This window comes from Pseudophryne corroboree, chromosome 4 (genome assembly GCF_028390025.1).
Source record: "Pseudophryne corroboree isolate aPseCor3 chromosome 4, aPseCor3.hap2, whole genome shotgun sequence".
Lineage (NCBI taxonomy): Eukaryota > Metazoa > Chordata > Amphibia > Anura > Myobatrachidae > Pseudophryne > Pseudophryne corroboree.
The window spans coordinates 73,147,598-73,160,138 of NC_086447.1; the positions used below are offsets into that span (position 1 = coordinate 73,147,598).

At 43.9% G+C, this 12,541-nt stretch overlaps 1 protein-coding gene across 1 annotated transcript in view; it reads right to left on the bottom strand.

Moving 5' to 3' along the window:
• Positions 1-12,541, bottom strand: part of PKHD1 (PKHD1 ciliary IPT domain containing fibrocystin/polyductin) — a 985,750-nt gene that overhangs the window by 792,450 nt on the left and 180,759 nt on the right. Inside the window, exon 33 of the mRNA XM_063919219.1 lies at positions 5,489-5,711. Coding sequence (XP_063775289.1) covers positions 5,489-5,711 — 223 coding nt within the window. The remainder of the gene's footprint in view (positions 1-5,488; positions 5,712-12,541) is intronic.

A 12,541-nucleotide genomic window follows, 5' to 3' on the forward strand; every position in this document is an offset into this window, starting at 1 on the left:
GTTGGCTGCCCTCCCTTAGGTTCAGACTATTTTGAAGGGAGTTCTGCACATCCAAGCTCCCTTGGTACCACCTACAGACGCCCTGGGATCTTAACGTGGTGTTGCAATTCCACCAGTCGGACTGGTTTGAACCTCTACAGGAGGTTGAGGTCAAGTTTCTCACATGGAAGGCTGTCACTTTGTTGGCCTTAGCTTCTGCTAGACGTGTGTCAGAGTTGGGGGCTTTGTCATGTAAAAGCCCATACTTGATCTTCCATGAAGATAGAGTTGAGCTTCGGACACGTCAGCAGATTCTTCCGAAGGTTGTGTCGGCATTTCATATCAACCAACCTTTTGTGGTGCCAGTTGCGACTGACTCCTCAATTTCATCAAAGTCCTTAGATGTTGTAAGGGCTCTGAAAATCTATGTGAAGAGGACTGCTCGTCACAGAAAATCGGACTCTCTGTTTGTCCTGTATGATCCCAAGAAAATTGGGTGTCCTGCTTCTAAGCAGACAATTTCTCGCTGGATCAGGTTCCCTATCCAGCATGCGTATTCTATGGCAGGATTGCCGTGTCCTACGTCTGTTAAGGCCCACTCTACTCGTAAGGTGGGGTCTTCCTGGGCGGCTGCCCGGGGTGTCTTGGCGTTACAACTTTGCCGAGCAGAAACTTGGTCTGGGTCGAACACGTTTGCAAAGTTTTACAAGTTCGATACTTTGGCCTCTGATGATCTGAAGTTCAGTCAACCAGTTCTGCAGGAGACTCCGCGCTCTCCTTCCCGTTCTGGGAGATTTGGTACATCCCCATACTAATCCTGTGGGTACCCCAGCATCCTCTAGGACGTAAGAGAAAATAGGATTTTGTTTACCTACCGGTAAATCCTTTTCTCGTAGTCCGTAGAGGATGCTGGGCGCCCGTCCAGCGCTTCGTTTTCCTGCTATCGTTATTTGGTTCAGTTAAACTTCGTTTTAGTTGAGTACTGCATTGTTACTTGGTAAGTAATGTTTCAGCGGCTGCTGAGTTTCAAGCTAGTTAGCTTGATGTGCCTTGTATGTGTGAGCTGGTATGAATCTCCACACTATCTGTGTATAATCCTTCTCTCGAAGTATGTCGTCTCCTTGGACACAGTTTCTAGACTGAGTCTGGTAGGAGGGGCATAGAGGGAGGAGCCAGCCCACACTCTCAAACTCTTAAAGTGCCAATGGCTCCTGGTGGACCCGTCTATACCCCATGGTACTAATGTGGACCCCAGCATCCTCTACGGACTACGAGAAAAGGATTTACCGATAGGTAACCAAAATCCTATTATTACAGTACATATGATGTCACATTGATTATATTAATGTTATATTACTGATGTATATATTTTATTAGTGGGATTACTTGAGTTAGAATATATGGAGCCCTCCATGCCTCAGTTTGATACTGCTCCTAATGTTTATATTTAATACCCTTTAATTTGCCCCGGCATGCTGGATACGCCCCCTTCCCAGGCACACTTGGGGTGGGGGGGTTGGGGGGATTCCTTTATAGCGTACACAGGGGCAGATGTATTAAGCCTGGAGACGGCATAAAGAAGTGATAAACCAGTGTTAAGTGCAAGGTTATAACGTACCAGCCAATCAGCTCATAACTGTCAATTTACATATTGGAGCTGATTGGCTGGTGCGTTATCACCTTGCACTTATCACTGCTTTATAACTTCCTTATGCCTTCTCCAGGCTTAATACATCTGCCCCACAGTATGTTGGTTTTCAATTTAAAAACACTTTAATATGTGACCCAATATAAGGACATTGGGGCAGATGTATTAACCTGGAGAAGGCATAAGGAAGTGATAAACCAGTGATATGTGCAAGGTGATAAACATACCAGCCAATCAGTTCCAATTGTAAATTAACAGTTAGGATCTGATTGGCTGGTGCGTTTATCACCTTGCACTTATCACTGGTTTATCACTTCCTTATGCTGTCTCCAGGCTTAATACATCTGCCCCATTCTTTAGAGATAGGTCCACTCCTTCAGCTGGAGCACCTTGTTGAGGCGAGGGGCTGATCCTGTATTTGTAAATGTGTAACTGAGAAATTGGCATTTTATATACAAACACTGTAGAATTGCAGCTTTTTCCTGGCCCTCAGCAATGTGCTGGGATATCTTCTCTGTGTGTGTTTCTTCTTAGGTAACCCCTCCCTTTCCAGCACCTGTCGTCACCTATAAATTGATTAAGCAACTCCCCTATATCTGACCTATACCTACAAGAAAAATTCCACTCGGGGCTTCAGCGGGTCCTTTAAACACAAAACTGATCCCGCTAATTATTTGTCTTGCTCAAATATGTTTTTATTCATCTTTTCATTACTCAAAGTGAAAGGGTTAATTGATTTTAATTAACTCTCGGAAGTTGCTAATTAGCGTTAGCAAGCATTTAATTAGAGTTGTACTATTTAATGACTCACGCATAACCCTTTCACTGCCCACCTGACTGATCTGTAACATTATACAGCCTTCCCTGTATTTCCTCAATTACAGCCTTTAATTAATTGCTTCCAGTATCTAGCCGTAATTATTACTGTAACTGGCTTGGAGAATTGGCTTCAGATCAAACGTGCCCCACATAACCCATAGTAATGCCGTGTGTAATACACCCTCACCAAGTTGTGTCATGTAATTGGGTAAGGTCTGTACTCCTTTTTATGGCACTGCAAAGCCTAGGTGACTGGCTTCTGGCTTTAACAGCTCCTCCAAATTGCCCCCCCGCCCCAGCCGTGTGGCTGATAAATTGCAAGTAAATGTGTAATAAATTGTCAGGGTCAGTGATGAGATTAAACAGAACTTTCAGTGGAGAGATTCCACCTTAACACAGAATAGTGTCCCATTTTTCTCATATATGGGCGGGATGTACTAAGCGGAAAATGCGGGAAACTCCCTGTTTACCGCATTTTCCTGATGTACTAACCCCCGGCCGGCAGGACAGCGCCGCGGCGGGGTACGCCAGCTTAAAGCTGGCGGTAGTCCATAGAAGCCTATGGGCTTCTCTCCGCGGCGCTGTGTGAGGGATCCGATCGGATCCCTCCCAGCATGCCCTGCGGCCGCCCCCGTCACCCCGCGCATGCGCAGACTGACTCCTGGGGCCGAATCCCGGAGGTCAGGCTGCCGCTGCGCATCGCGGAGGACAGCTCTTATCGGAAGAGCTGTCCTCCGCAATGCTGATCGCATATGTTAGTACATATGCGATCAGCATCGTGGCGCAGGGCGGCGATGGGCGGCGATGTACATTAGTACATCCCGCCCATATAACATATATATACTGTCCCGGAACTGCTGAAAATCGGGTGATGCTCCCGGTCTAGTGGGCATGTCTCCTGGATCCGCCCGCATCCTCGCCACACAGCCGCCAACTTACCGAGTACAGTGTGCGGACCGGTGGCTGATGACGTGATTTGTGGTAAGCTCTGCAATGTGCAGTGTGGGGAGGAGGGGCAATAAAGCAAGCAAGCAGCCACATCCACACCCAAAGCCTCTTGAGCTGTGTCACACCCCCTCTCCGCCCCCGGCACTAGGGGGGGGGCGTGCCTTACTATGAGGCAAACGTGCACCCACAGCCTCTTCTGCCACATCTCACCCACTCTAAGCCCCCACACAATATTATTAAAACTAAATTAGCTCAGTTTTTCCGCCTAGATGAAAGAAACTGAGCTTTTCACTATTTTTAATTCGAATGGAGATTCGCCCTATGCAATAGCAGGAGGCGGATTTTCGTCTAGGTGATAAATGTGGCAGGGGCGGAAAGCACGTGGATCGGCGAATCCACTTGTTTTCCATCGAAAATGCGGGCCATTAGCGCTAATTTTGAAGCCTTTTTCGCCAATGTCTTTTCACTTAATACAAACGTTGACAAGGTATTGGCAAAAATGCCTTCAAAATGTCCAAAAATGTCCCTAATTGAATACTCATGTGGGGCGAATTCAAAACGATCGGAACTAATTGCATAGCCCCCTTAGCATGCAATACAGAGCAGTTACTAACCACTGGTGTAGGGCAATTAGTCTTTACTGACAAGTCTGTACAAATTTACTGACCGTCAAGTTTTTGACACTTCATCAAATGTATCAAAATGAAAATATATGACCACTCAGAGGAACAGAGGGTTCAGTGACTATAGGGAAATAGGGGCTCATTACTCATAACCAGTGGCAGCTGCTGTCCCCAGGCTGCAGCGCAGACCATATATTGCACGGGGCAGGAGGCGGTTAGCACATATAAACATACATGTAATATTGCATGTAATATATGTGCTGGCTGCCTTACCCCCGGGGCCGAGATCAGCTGCTGTGTTTCACTGAGCTGCTACAGCACAAGACACAGCCCACCCCTAAACTCCCATTGGCTAGTTTCACAGGAGTCTTGGGGCGTGCTTATAGAGAGAATAGGTAAGCTGGGTGCTGTGCAGTTACCACTCTCTACTAGTGGCCCCGCCCCTTCTGCATGATGTCATGCACTCAGCAGGTCCCACCTGGCTCCCTTAAGAAATAGAGGGTATTTTATGAAATGTCTTAGGTATACATTTTGCGGGTACGCCATAAAGAAATTACTAGTATTGGTGTTGGAATGTGACCAGTGCAAAAAAATTAAAAAAATAGGGTCAGCACAGGTGTGAGCAAATCCTCAGCAGCAAATGGGTTAATTTTTTATTTGTTTTTAACTTGCGGTCAGACACAGACTTGGGTTTTTATTACTTACCCTTGTCCGCTATGTCTGCATCAGGCGGTGAAAAGAGTAGAGAATGAGTTAGTGGAGAAGTTGCCCATAGCAACCAATCCGTATCAAGGTAACATTTATCAATTATATTCTATAAAATGATGAGTAGAATCTGATTAGTTGGTATGGGTAACTTCTCCACTGATCACTTCTCCTTTCTTTTCACCTCTTGATATATCAACCGGTTAAGACCGTAGGCCAACATCGCAAATTATCTTCCCGTGGTGTGACGTTAGTGGTCGTGATTAGCCAGCGACATGGTCAAATACTGTCACCTCCCGATCATCGATGCAAGTGGTACTGTATGCTCAGAAAAGTAAAGGTTTTGATCAATGATGGCTGTGAGCCAATGTATTCTTTGTTATAGTTTGTGATAGTTTAATTAAAGAAAACAATCCTCCTCTGTGTCTTATAATGTTTAACAACTGTCTGCAAATGTATAAATACAGTTGGCATAAGAACATTGTGTAACTCTGCAGCGCCACCTGCTGGCCAAAAGTGGTGAGCGATTATTGTGATTTGTTTTTCATTTTCAACTTTCTTCTACAGGGAATTACATACAGACACCTACTGTATATAACCCTCCCATGCAATTACCCAGTGATTGGTCGCCAAACCCCACGACCACCTCACCCCCTACTAACACTATGTTCATATAATTTACAGATTTAAAATAAAAATATACATTGCTGAACATAGCCCACTGGTGTTCTGTAATACACACTGACTACTGGAATGGTGGACGTACCTGATAAACAGTCCAGTGATGTTAGCTATACGGACAGTGCCAGCTGGCACAGAGAGGGCGCCGCATATCCAATGATGATGGCAAACATGGACGTAGGCCAAATGTTGTGTCACTCGGAAGTCTCCCACTTGCACGGTGACTTCACACTGAATGAACGTGTTTCGATTCTCATGGCACCGTGCCCCGGCCTCCAAAGTCAAGTCACACAGGAAGGCCAATGAACCTGCCAAGGTGATGGCAAATGATTTATATTAATTAAATATTCGCAGTCAGTCTGCAATGCACTTTTGTGACATTTGTTTAACCACTTACTTCTCAGTTATTCTGCAATAGTCATCGACCCGAGTAACACAAAGAACTGCAGGCATTAGTACATTAGTGTGCAGCTTCCCAATGCAACGTTTTGCCTGAAAACGAATTGGCGCTGTAAAATCTATCATCTATCTCGCATGAATGGCGCCCACAAATCATAGGCTAGTACATTTGGCCCTATACACCTCCTATATACTGTTACTGTGGTATATGAACTTTCATTTTATTGTACGAGGAAAAGCTGGACAACTCTGTGATTCAAACTATTTGCCATGCAAAAGCAGGACGTGTCGTATATGACCCCGATCCCGTACAGATCCGCTACGTTTCATTATGTGCGCAAATGCGCCATCCTGTCCACCAAGCGATTTTCAAGGTGCTCCCACTTCTCCACCATTGGAAGCATACATATAAAAATCAATTTGCACCAAGTTTTGCAGGATGGTTGGTCGCTCCAAGAATTTGCGCATTGCAACGCAAAGTGAAACTGGAAGGTTCTCTAGCTGTTCTATTACAATTATAGGCGCCAGCATCAATTTCTGGGATGGGCGCGAATTTTTGCGGGGAGAAGCACACTGTAATCTATACTGCAAAGCATGTAACAAAGTTATAAATGTGTTTATTATCTCATTTAAATATTGGGGGTGATTCAGATCCGATCATAGATGTGCTAAATTTAGCACATCTACTATCAGTTACTCGGACATGCGGGGGGACGCCCAGCACAGGGCTATTACACCCCGCATGTCAGGCCCTATTCCTCCCCCCCCCCCCATGGGTGCAAAAGCATCGCATGGCGGCAATGGTTTTGCACCCGACGAGTAACTCTCTGCCTGGCAGGCGGCTACCCACCGTATCGAGGGTTGCAGCAGCTGTGTGTGACGTCACGTAGATGCCGCGGCCAGCTGCAGCAGCAATCCAGTCTGAATTAGGCCCATTGGCAAGCCCAAAATGAAAATCCAGTTTCTGTACTAGCAACAGCTAATCCACACTTATCAGAGAACGCCCTCTGTCTACCCAAGTGCTGTTATTGTGCACTTGTATTAGCCACCGTCTTGACCAATGAATTCAGGGTTTTTTGTAAAGCCGGGTGCATCTGCTCAGCTTGGACGCATTGCAAAAAAAACAGTGGCGAAATCCAGATGCAAAAAAACGGACTTGCGCGCAACTCTGAATGAGCCCCCAAGTGCACTGCGGTTTCACAGTTCTGCAGCACTTTAATATTCTTCTCTTGCAACATTTGCAGATCAGACCATTAGAAATGTATTAGTAAGCAGGTACCAGTCCTTTGTTGTTACTGTCTGCTCGGCTGACGCTACGCAGACAGCTGGGGGAACAATGGGATTAAAGGTATTTTGCATAAGTAGAGCACTAGGTAGCTGGTGGTTCTGGCAGCGGGATCCTTCTCCCATCATCACATGCACACTGCTGCAGAGATGACAAGAGATTTCCTGCCACCGTAATTCTTTTGTCGTACACCCAGCTGCTGATGAGGCTTGCAGGTACCGCTTAATAAATATTGCAAGAAAGACAAGATGGTGTTGTTTTCCGAGGAAAATAGTTTCCCTTTATAATAACCCATAATAATATCATCAACATATTTATCAATATTTCTGCAAAACAAAAAAAAAAAAACAGCGTCTCTAACTAGGAAAACAAGTTTGAAATATAGGGGGTCATTCTGAATTGATCGCTCACTAGCAGTTTTTAGCAGCCGTGCAAACGCTATGCCGCCGCCCACAGGGGAGTGTATTTTCGCTTAGCAGAAGTGCGAACGCCCGTGCAGCCGAGCTCTGCAAAAACAGTTTGTGCAGTTTCTGAGTAGCTCTGAACTTACTCAGCGCTTGCAATCACTTCAGCCTATTCGTGTCCGGATTTGACGTCATACATCCGCCCAGCAAACACCCAGCCACGCCTGCGTTTTTTCAGACACGCCTGCTTTTTGCAAACCCTCCCTGAAAATGGTCAGTTGACACCCAGTAACGCCCCCTTCCTGTCAATCTTCTTGCAGCCGTCAGTGCGAAGGAAAACTTCGCTAGAACCTGAGCACAACCACAAAGAGCTTTGTACCCGTACGTCGCGTGTGCGCATTGCGGGGCATACGCATGCGCAGAAATGCCGTTTTTTCACCTGATCGCTGCGCTGCGAAAATCGGCAGTGAGCGATCAACTCGGAATGACCCCCATTGTTTCCTGTTGTGTTAATCAGTGTTGCACACATACAGTATTACTATTGACATGTTTTATCTAGAACGTAAGTGCAATGCACTTTTCAAAAGTGTAGAGCTGTCTGAAGCGTGGTTAATAGTTTCATTATGATTGCAGACCCCCTATTGCGGCCTCGTGATTTAAATTTTGTCCTGCAGGTTTAAAGGATAGCCGCTGCCGTACTTGAACACAGGTGACTGGACACATTGGGGAGAGCAGTGGCTATGAGTGCTGACGCACAGACCAAGCTGCCAGTGGCGGTTCTTGCCACGGGCAAGCAGGACTTTTGCCCGGGGCGCCGCCTTCCGGAGGGCGCTGGCGCCATCCGGAGGGCGCCGCACCGTGGCAAGATCCGCCACTGCTGCCCGCTGTGTCCCCCGTCCGCCTCCGCTGCCCGCTGCCGTCCCCGTCCTCGGCGCCTCCTGTGAAGGGAACTAGACGCTAAGCTTGAAGCTGGCTATTCATCCTGAACGCCAGGGTCAGTTTCCAACCTCCCGCCACATGAATGGTCAAATGAAAGTGATATGGTCGCGCGCGGAGGTAAAACATCTATTGGCAGGGATTTCTAATATTACCTTTTGATGCTAGTAAACTTTTCAGGGACTGCCCCAGTTTTGAGGTCATGTGTATTGTATGCCAATGTGTCTAGGGGCCTAATTCAGATGCGGTCGCGAAGCGCCTATTGTACGCACATCGGCCAATGTTTTCTCACTGCGGATGCGCCCGAGCCGAATGTGATTTGTGATAGAGATCGCACCAAGGAATTAGTTGAAAAGTAAGTAACAGGAAGACAGCAATTGGAGGTGGGAATGGGGAGTGGTCGGGTAAACGCCGTTGTGTCATGGCCGTTCAGTTGACGTTTTCTGGGTGTGTATAAATGAGCAGTTGCTACTGGAGAGCCCCCTGCGTCCCGGGATAGCAGTTCAGCTGCTGGCCGAATACATTGACATTCTGAATGACGACATTAATGACGTCATTATAACAACACTCCCAATCATAAACTTTTCTACATTTGTGTCATGGCGAGACTTTACTGTAAGCAGGCACAACATGTTCCTGAGAACCGACAAAGTAAAAATTTACAAGTGCGCTGTCAACAGCAGCTGATATAGGGATGGTCTAAAATCCCTTAATACATAGCAAATACAAGAAAAGAGGTGGTATACCAGCGCTGGCTGAATTACATCAATAATGAATGGACGGTTGGTTTAAAATTAAAATAATCTGATTTTATTATCTAAAATAACTAAGAGAATAAAATCCCTTCTCTAAAATATGCAGATGCAAAAATAATAAACAGTACATGGATTATTGCCACCAATAGAGATGTATATGTATATTGCAATACAAGAGAAGTTCCACTTCTGTACTCCTGTATAGTTCAGGAAACTATTTTCCTGTTATAATGGAGGCCTTGCAAGGAGACTTCTTAACAAGAAGAACAGGCGCTTTGTATGAGATTGCTGCACCAAGCAGCTGCCGTAATTACAGGAGAGTCACTCCTGAGAAGACAAAAAAAATTTGTATATATATATATATACAGATGGCAGCGCTACTAATGAAGTGATTGGATTCTAAACAATATTGTCTTAACATTTATAACAATTTATTATATTAAAAACAATATAACCATTAAAAACAATTATGGCTCTCCTCACGAATAATTGATATACATGTACACACCACTTCCAATATATTTCTATATTAATCCTAAGACCATTAGGTGTCTGTTCCTATATAATGTACCCAAGAGTGTCCACTAGTCCATAGAGGGTATATTTTGTATATATATCTCGCAGCACAGTTCGGTTAGTATATATTTACCGATCACCACTTTAGAGGTGGAAAAGCTTCCATACATGAGAATCCATGTTATGCTTGTAATGTCCTCATTGAGAATGGTGAGTTGCTGGAATCATCCTCTTATTGATGTACAGCGGACTGATTGTGGATCCGAGGGCTGGTTCAGACACGTGTAGATGGTCTCCAAGGAAAAATTGTAGCAAGAAGTGGTGTATGGCAGGGGGTCCTGACGCGTTTCGCTGCTCCCCAAAACGAATAAAACGATAAAGCTGCAATTCGCTTTGGGGAGCAGCGAAACGCGTCAGGACCCCCTGCCATACACCACTTCTTGCTACAATTTTTCCTTGGAGACCATCTACACGTGTCTGAACCAGCCCTCGGATCCACAATCAGTCCGCTGTACATCAATAAGAGGATGATTCCAGCAACTTACCATTCTCAATGAGGACATTACAAGCATAACATGGATTCTCATGTATGGAAGCTTTTCCACCTCTAAAGTGGTGATCGGTAAATATATACTAACCGAACTGTGCTGCGAGATATATATATACAAAATATACCCTCTATGGACTAGTGGACACTCTTGGGTACATTATATAGGAACAGACACCTAATGGTCTTAGGATTAATACAGAAATATATTGGAAGTGGTGTGTACATGTATATCAATTATTCGTGAGGAGAGCCATAATTGTTTTTAATGGTTATATTGTTTTTAATATAATAAATTGTTATAAATTTTAAGACAATATTGTTTAGAATCCAATCACTTCATTAGTAGCGCTGCCATCTGTATATATATACAAATTTTTTTTATAATGGAGGCCTTACTATATATTGTTATTAAATTGGGATATTACTATATATTTCTATTATACTGGAGGTATCACTATATATTTCTATTATACTGGAGGTATCACTATATATTTCTATTATACTGGAGGTATCACTATATATTTCTATTATAATGGAGGTATCACTATATATTTCTATTATACTGGAGGCATTACTATATATTTCTATTATACTGGAGGTATCACTATATATTTCTATTATACTGGAGGTATCACTATATATTTCTATTATACTGGCGGTGTCACTATTTATTTCTATTATACTGGAGGCATTACTATATATTTCTATTATACTGGAGGCATTACTATATATTTCTATTATACTGGAGGCATTACTATATATTTCTATTATACTGGAGGTATCACTATATATTTCTATTATACTGGAGGTATCACTGTATATTTCTATTATACTGGAGGTATCACTATATATTTCTATTATACTGGCGGTATCACTATACATTTCTATTATACTGGTGGTGTCACTATATATTTCTATTATACTGGAGGTATCACTATATATTTCTATTATACTGGAGGTATCACTATATATTTCTATTATACTGGAGGCATTACTATATATTTCTATTATACTGGAGGTATCACTATATATTTCTATTATACTGGAGGTATCACTATATATTTTTCTATTATACTGGAGGCACTACTATATATTTCTATTATACTGGAGGCATTACTATATATTTCTATTATACTGGAGGTATCACTATATATTTCTATTATACTGGAGGCATTACTATATATTTATATTATACTGGGGGCATTACTATATATTTCTATTATACTGGAGGTATCACTATATATTTTTATTATACTGGAGGTATCACTATATATTTCTATTATACTGGAGGCATTACTATATATTTCTATTATACTGGAGGTGTCACTATATATTTCTATTATACTGGTGGTATCACTATATATTTCTATTATACTGGCGGTGTCACTATATATTTCTATTATACTGGAGGCATTACTATATATTTCTATTATACTGGAGGTATCACTATATATTTCTATTATACTGGAGGCATTACTATATATTTCTATTATACTGGGCGCATTACTGTATATTTCTATTATACTGGAGGTATCACTATATATTTCTATTATACTGGAGGCATCACTATATATTTCTCTGACGTCCTAAGTGGATGCTGGGACTCCGTAAGGACCATGGGGAACAGCGGCTCCACAGGAGACTGGGCACAACTAAAAGAAAGCTTTAGACTACTGGTGTGCACTGGCTCCTCCCACTATGACCCTCCTCCAGACTTCTGTTAGAATCTTGTGCCCGGCTGAGCTGGTTGCACACTAGGGGCTCTCCTGAGCTCCTAGAAAGAAAGTATATTTTAGGTTTTTTATTTTACAGTGAGATCTGCTGACAACAGACTCACTGCAGCGAGGGACTAAGGGGAGAAGAAGCGAACCTACCTAACTGGTGGTAGCTTGGGCTTCTTAGGCTACTGTACACCATTAGCTCCAGAGGGATCGACCACAGGACCCGACCTCGCTGTTCGGTCCCGGAGCCGCGCCGCCGGCCCCCTTACAGAGCCAGAAGCAAGAAGTGTTCATGAAAATTGGCGGCAGAAGACTTCTGTCTTCAACAAGGTAGCGCACAGCACTGCAGCTGTGCGCCATTGCTCCTCATGCACACCTCACACTCCGGTCACTGATGGGTGCAGTGCGCTGGGGGGGGGGGGGGGGGCGCCCTGAGGGCAATATAAGACACCTTGGCTGGCAAATCTACACCATATATAGTCAGGAAGGCTATATAGGTGTAAAAATACCCCTGCCAGAATTCCAGAAAAAGCGGGAGAAGTCCGCCGGAAAAGGGGAGGGGCCATCTCCCT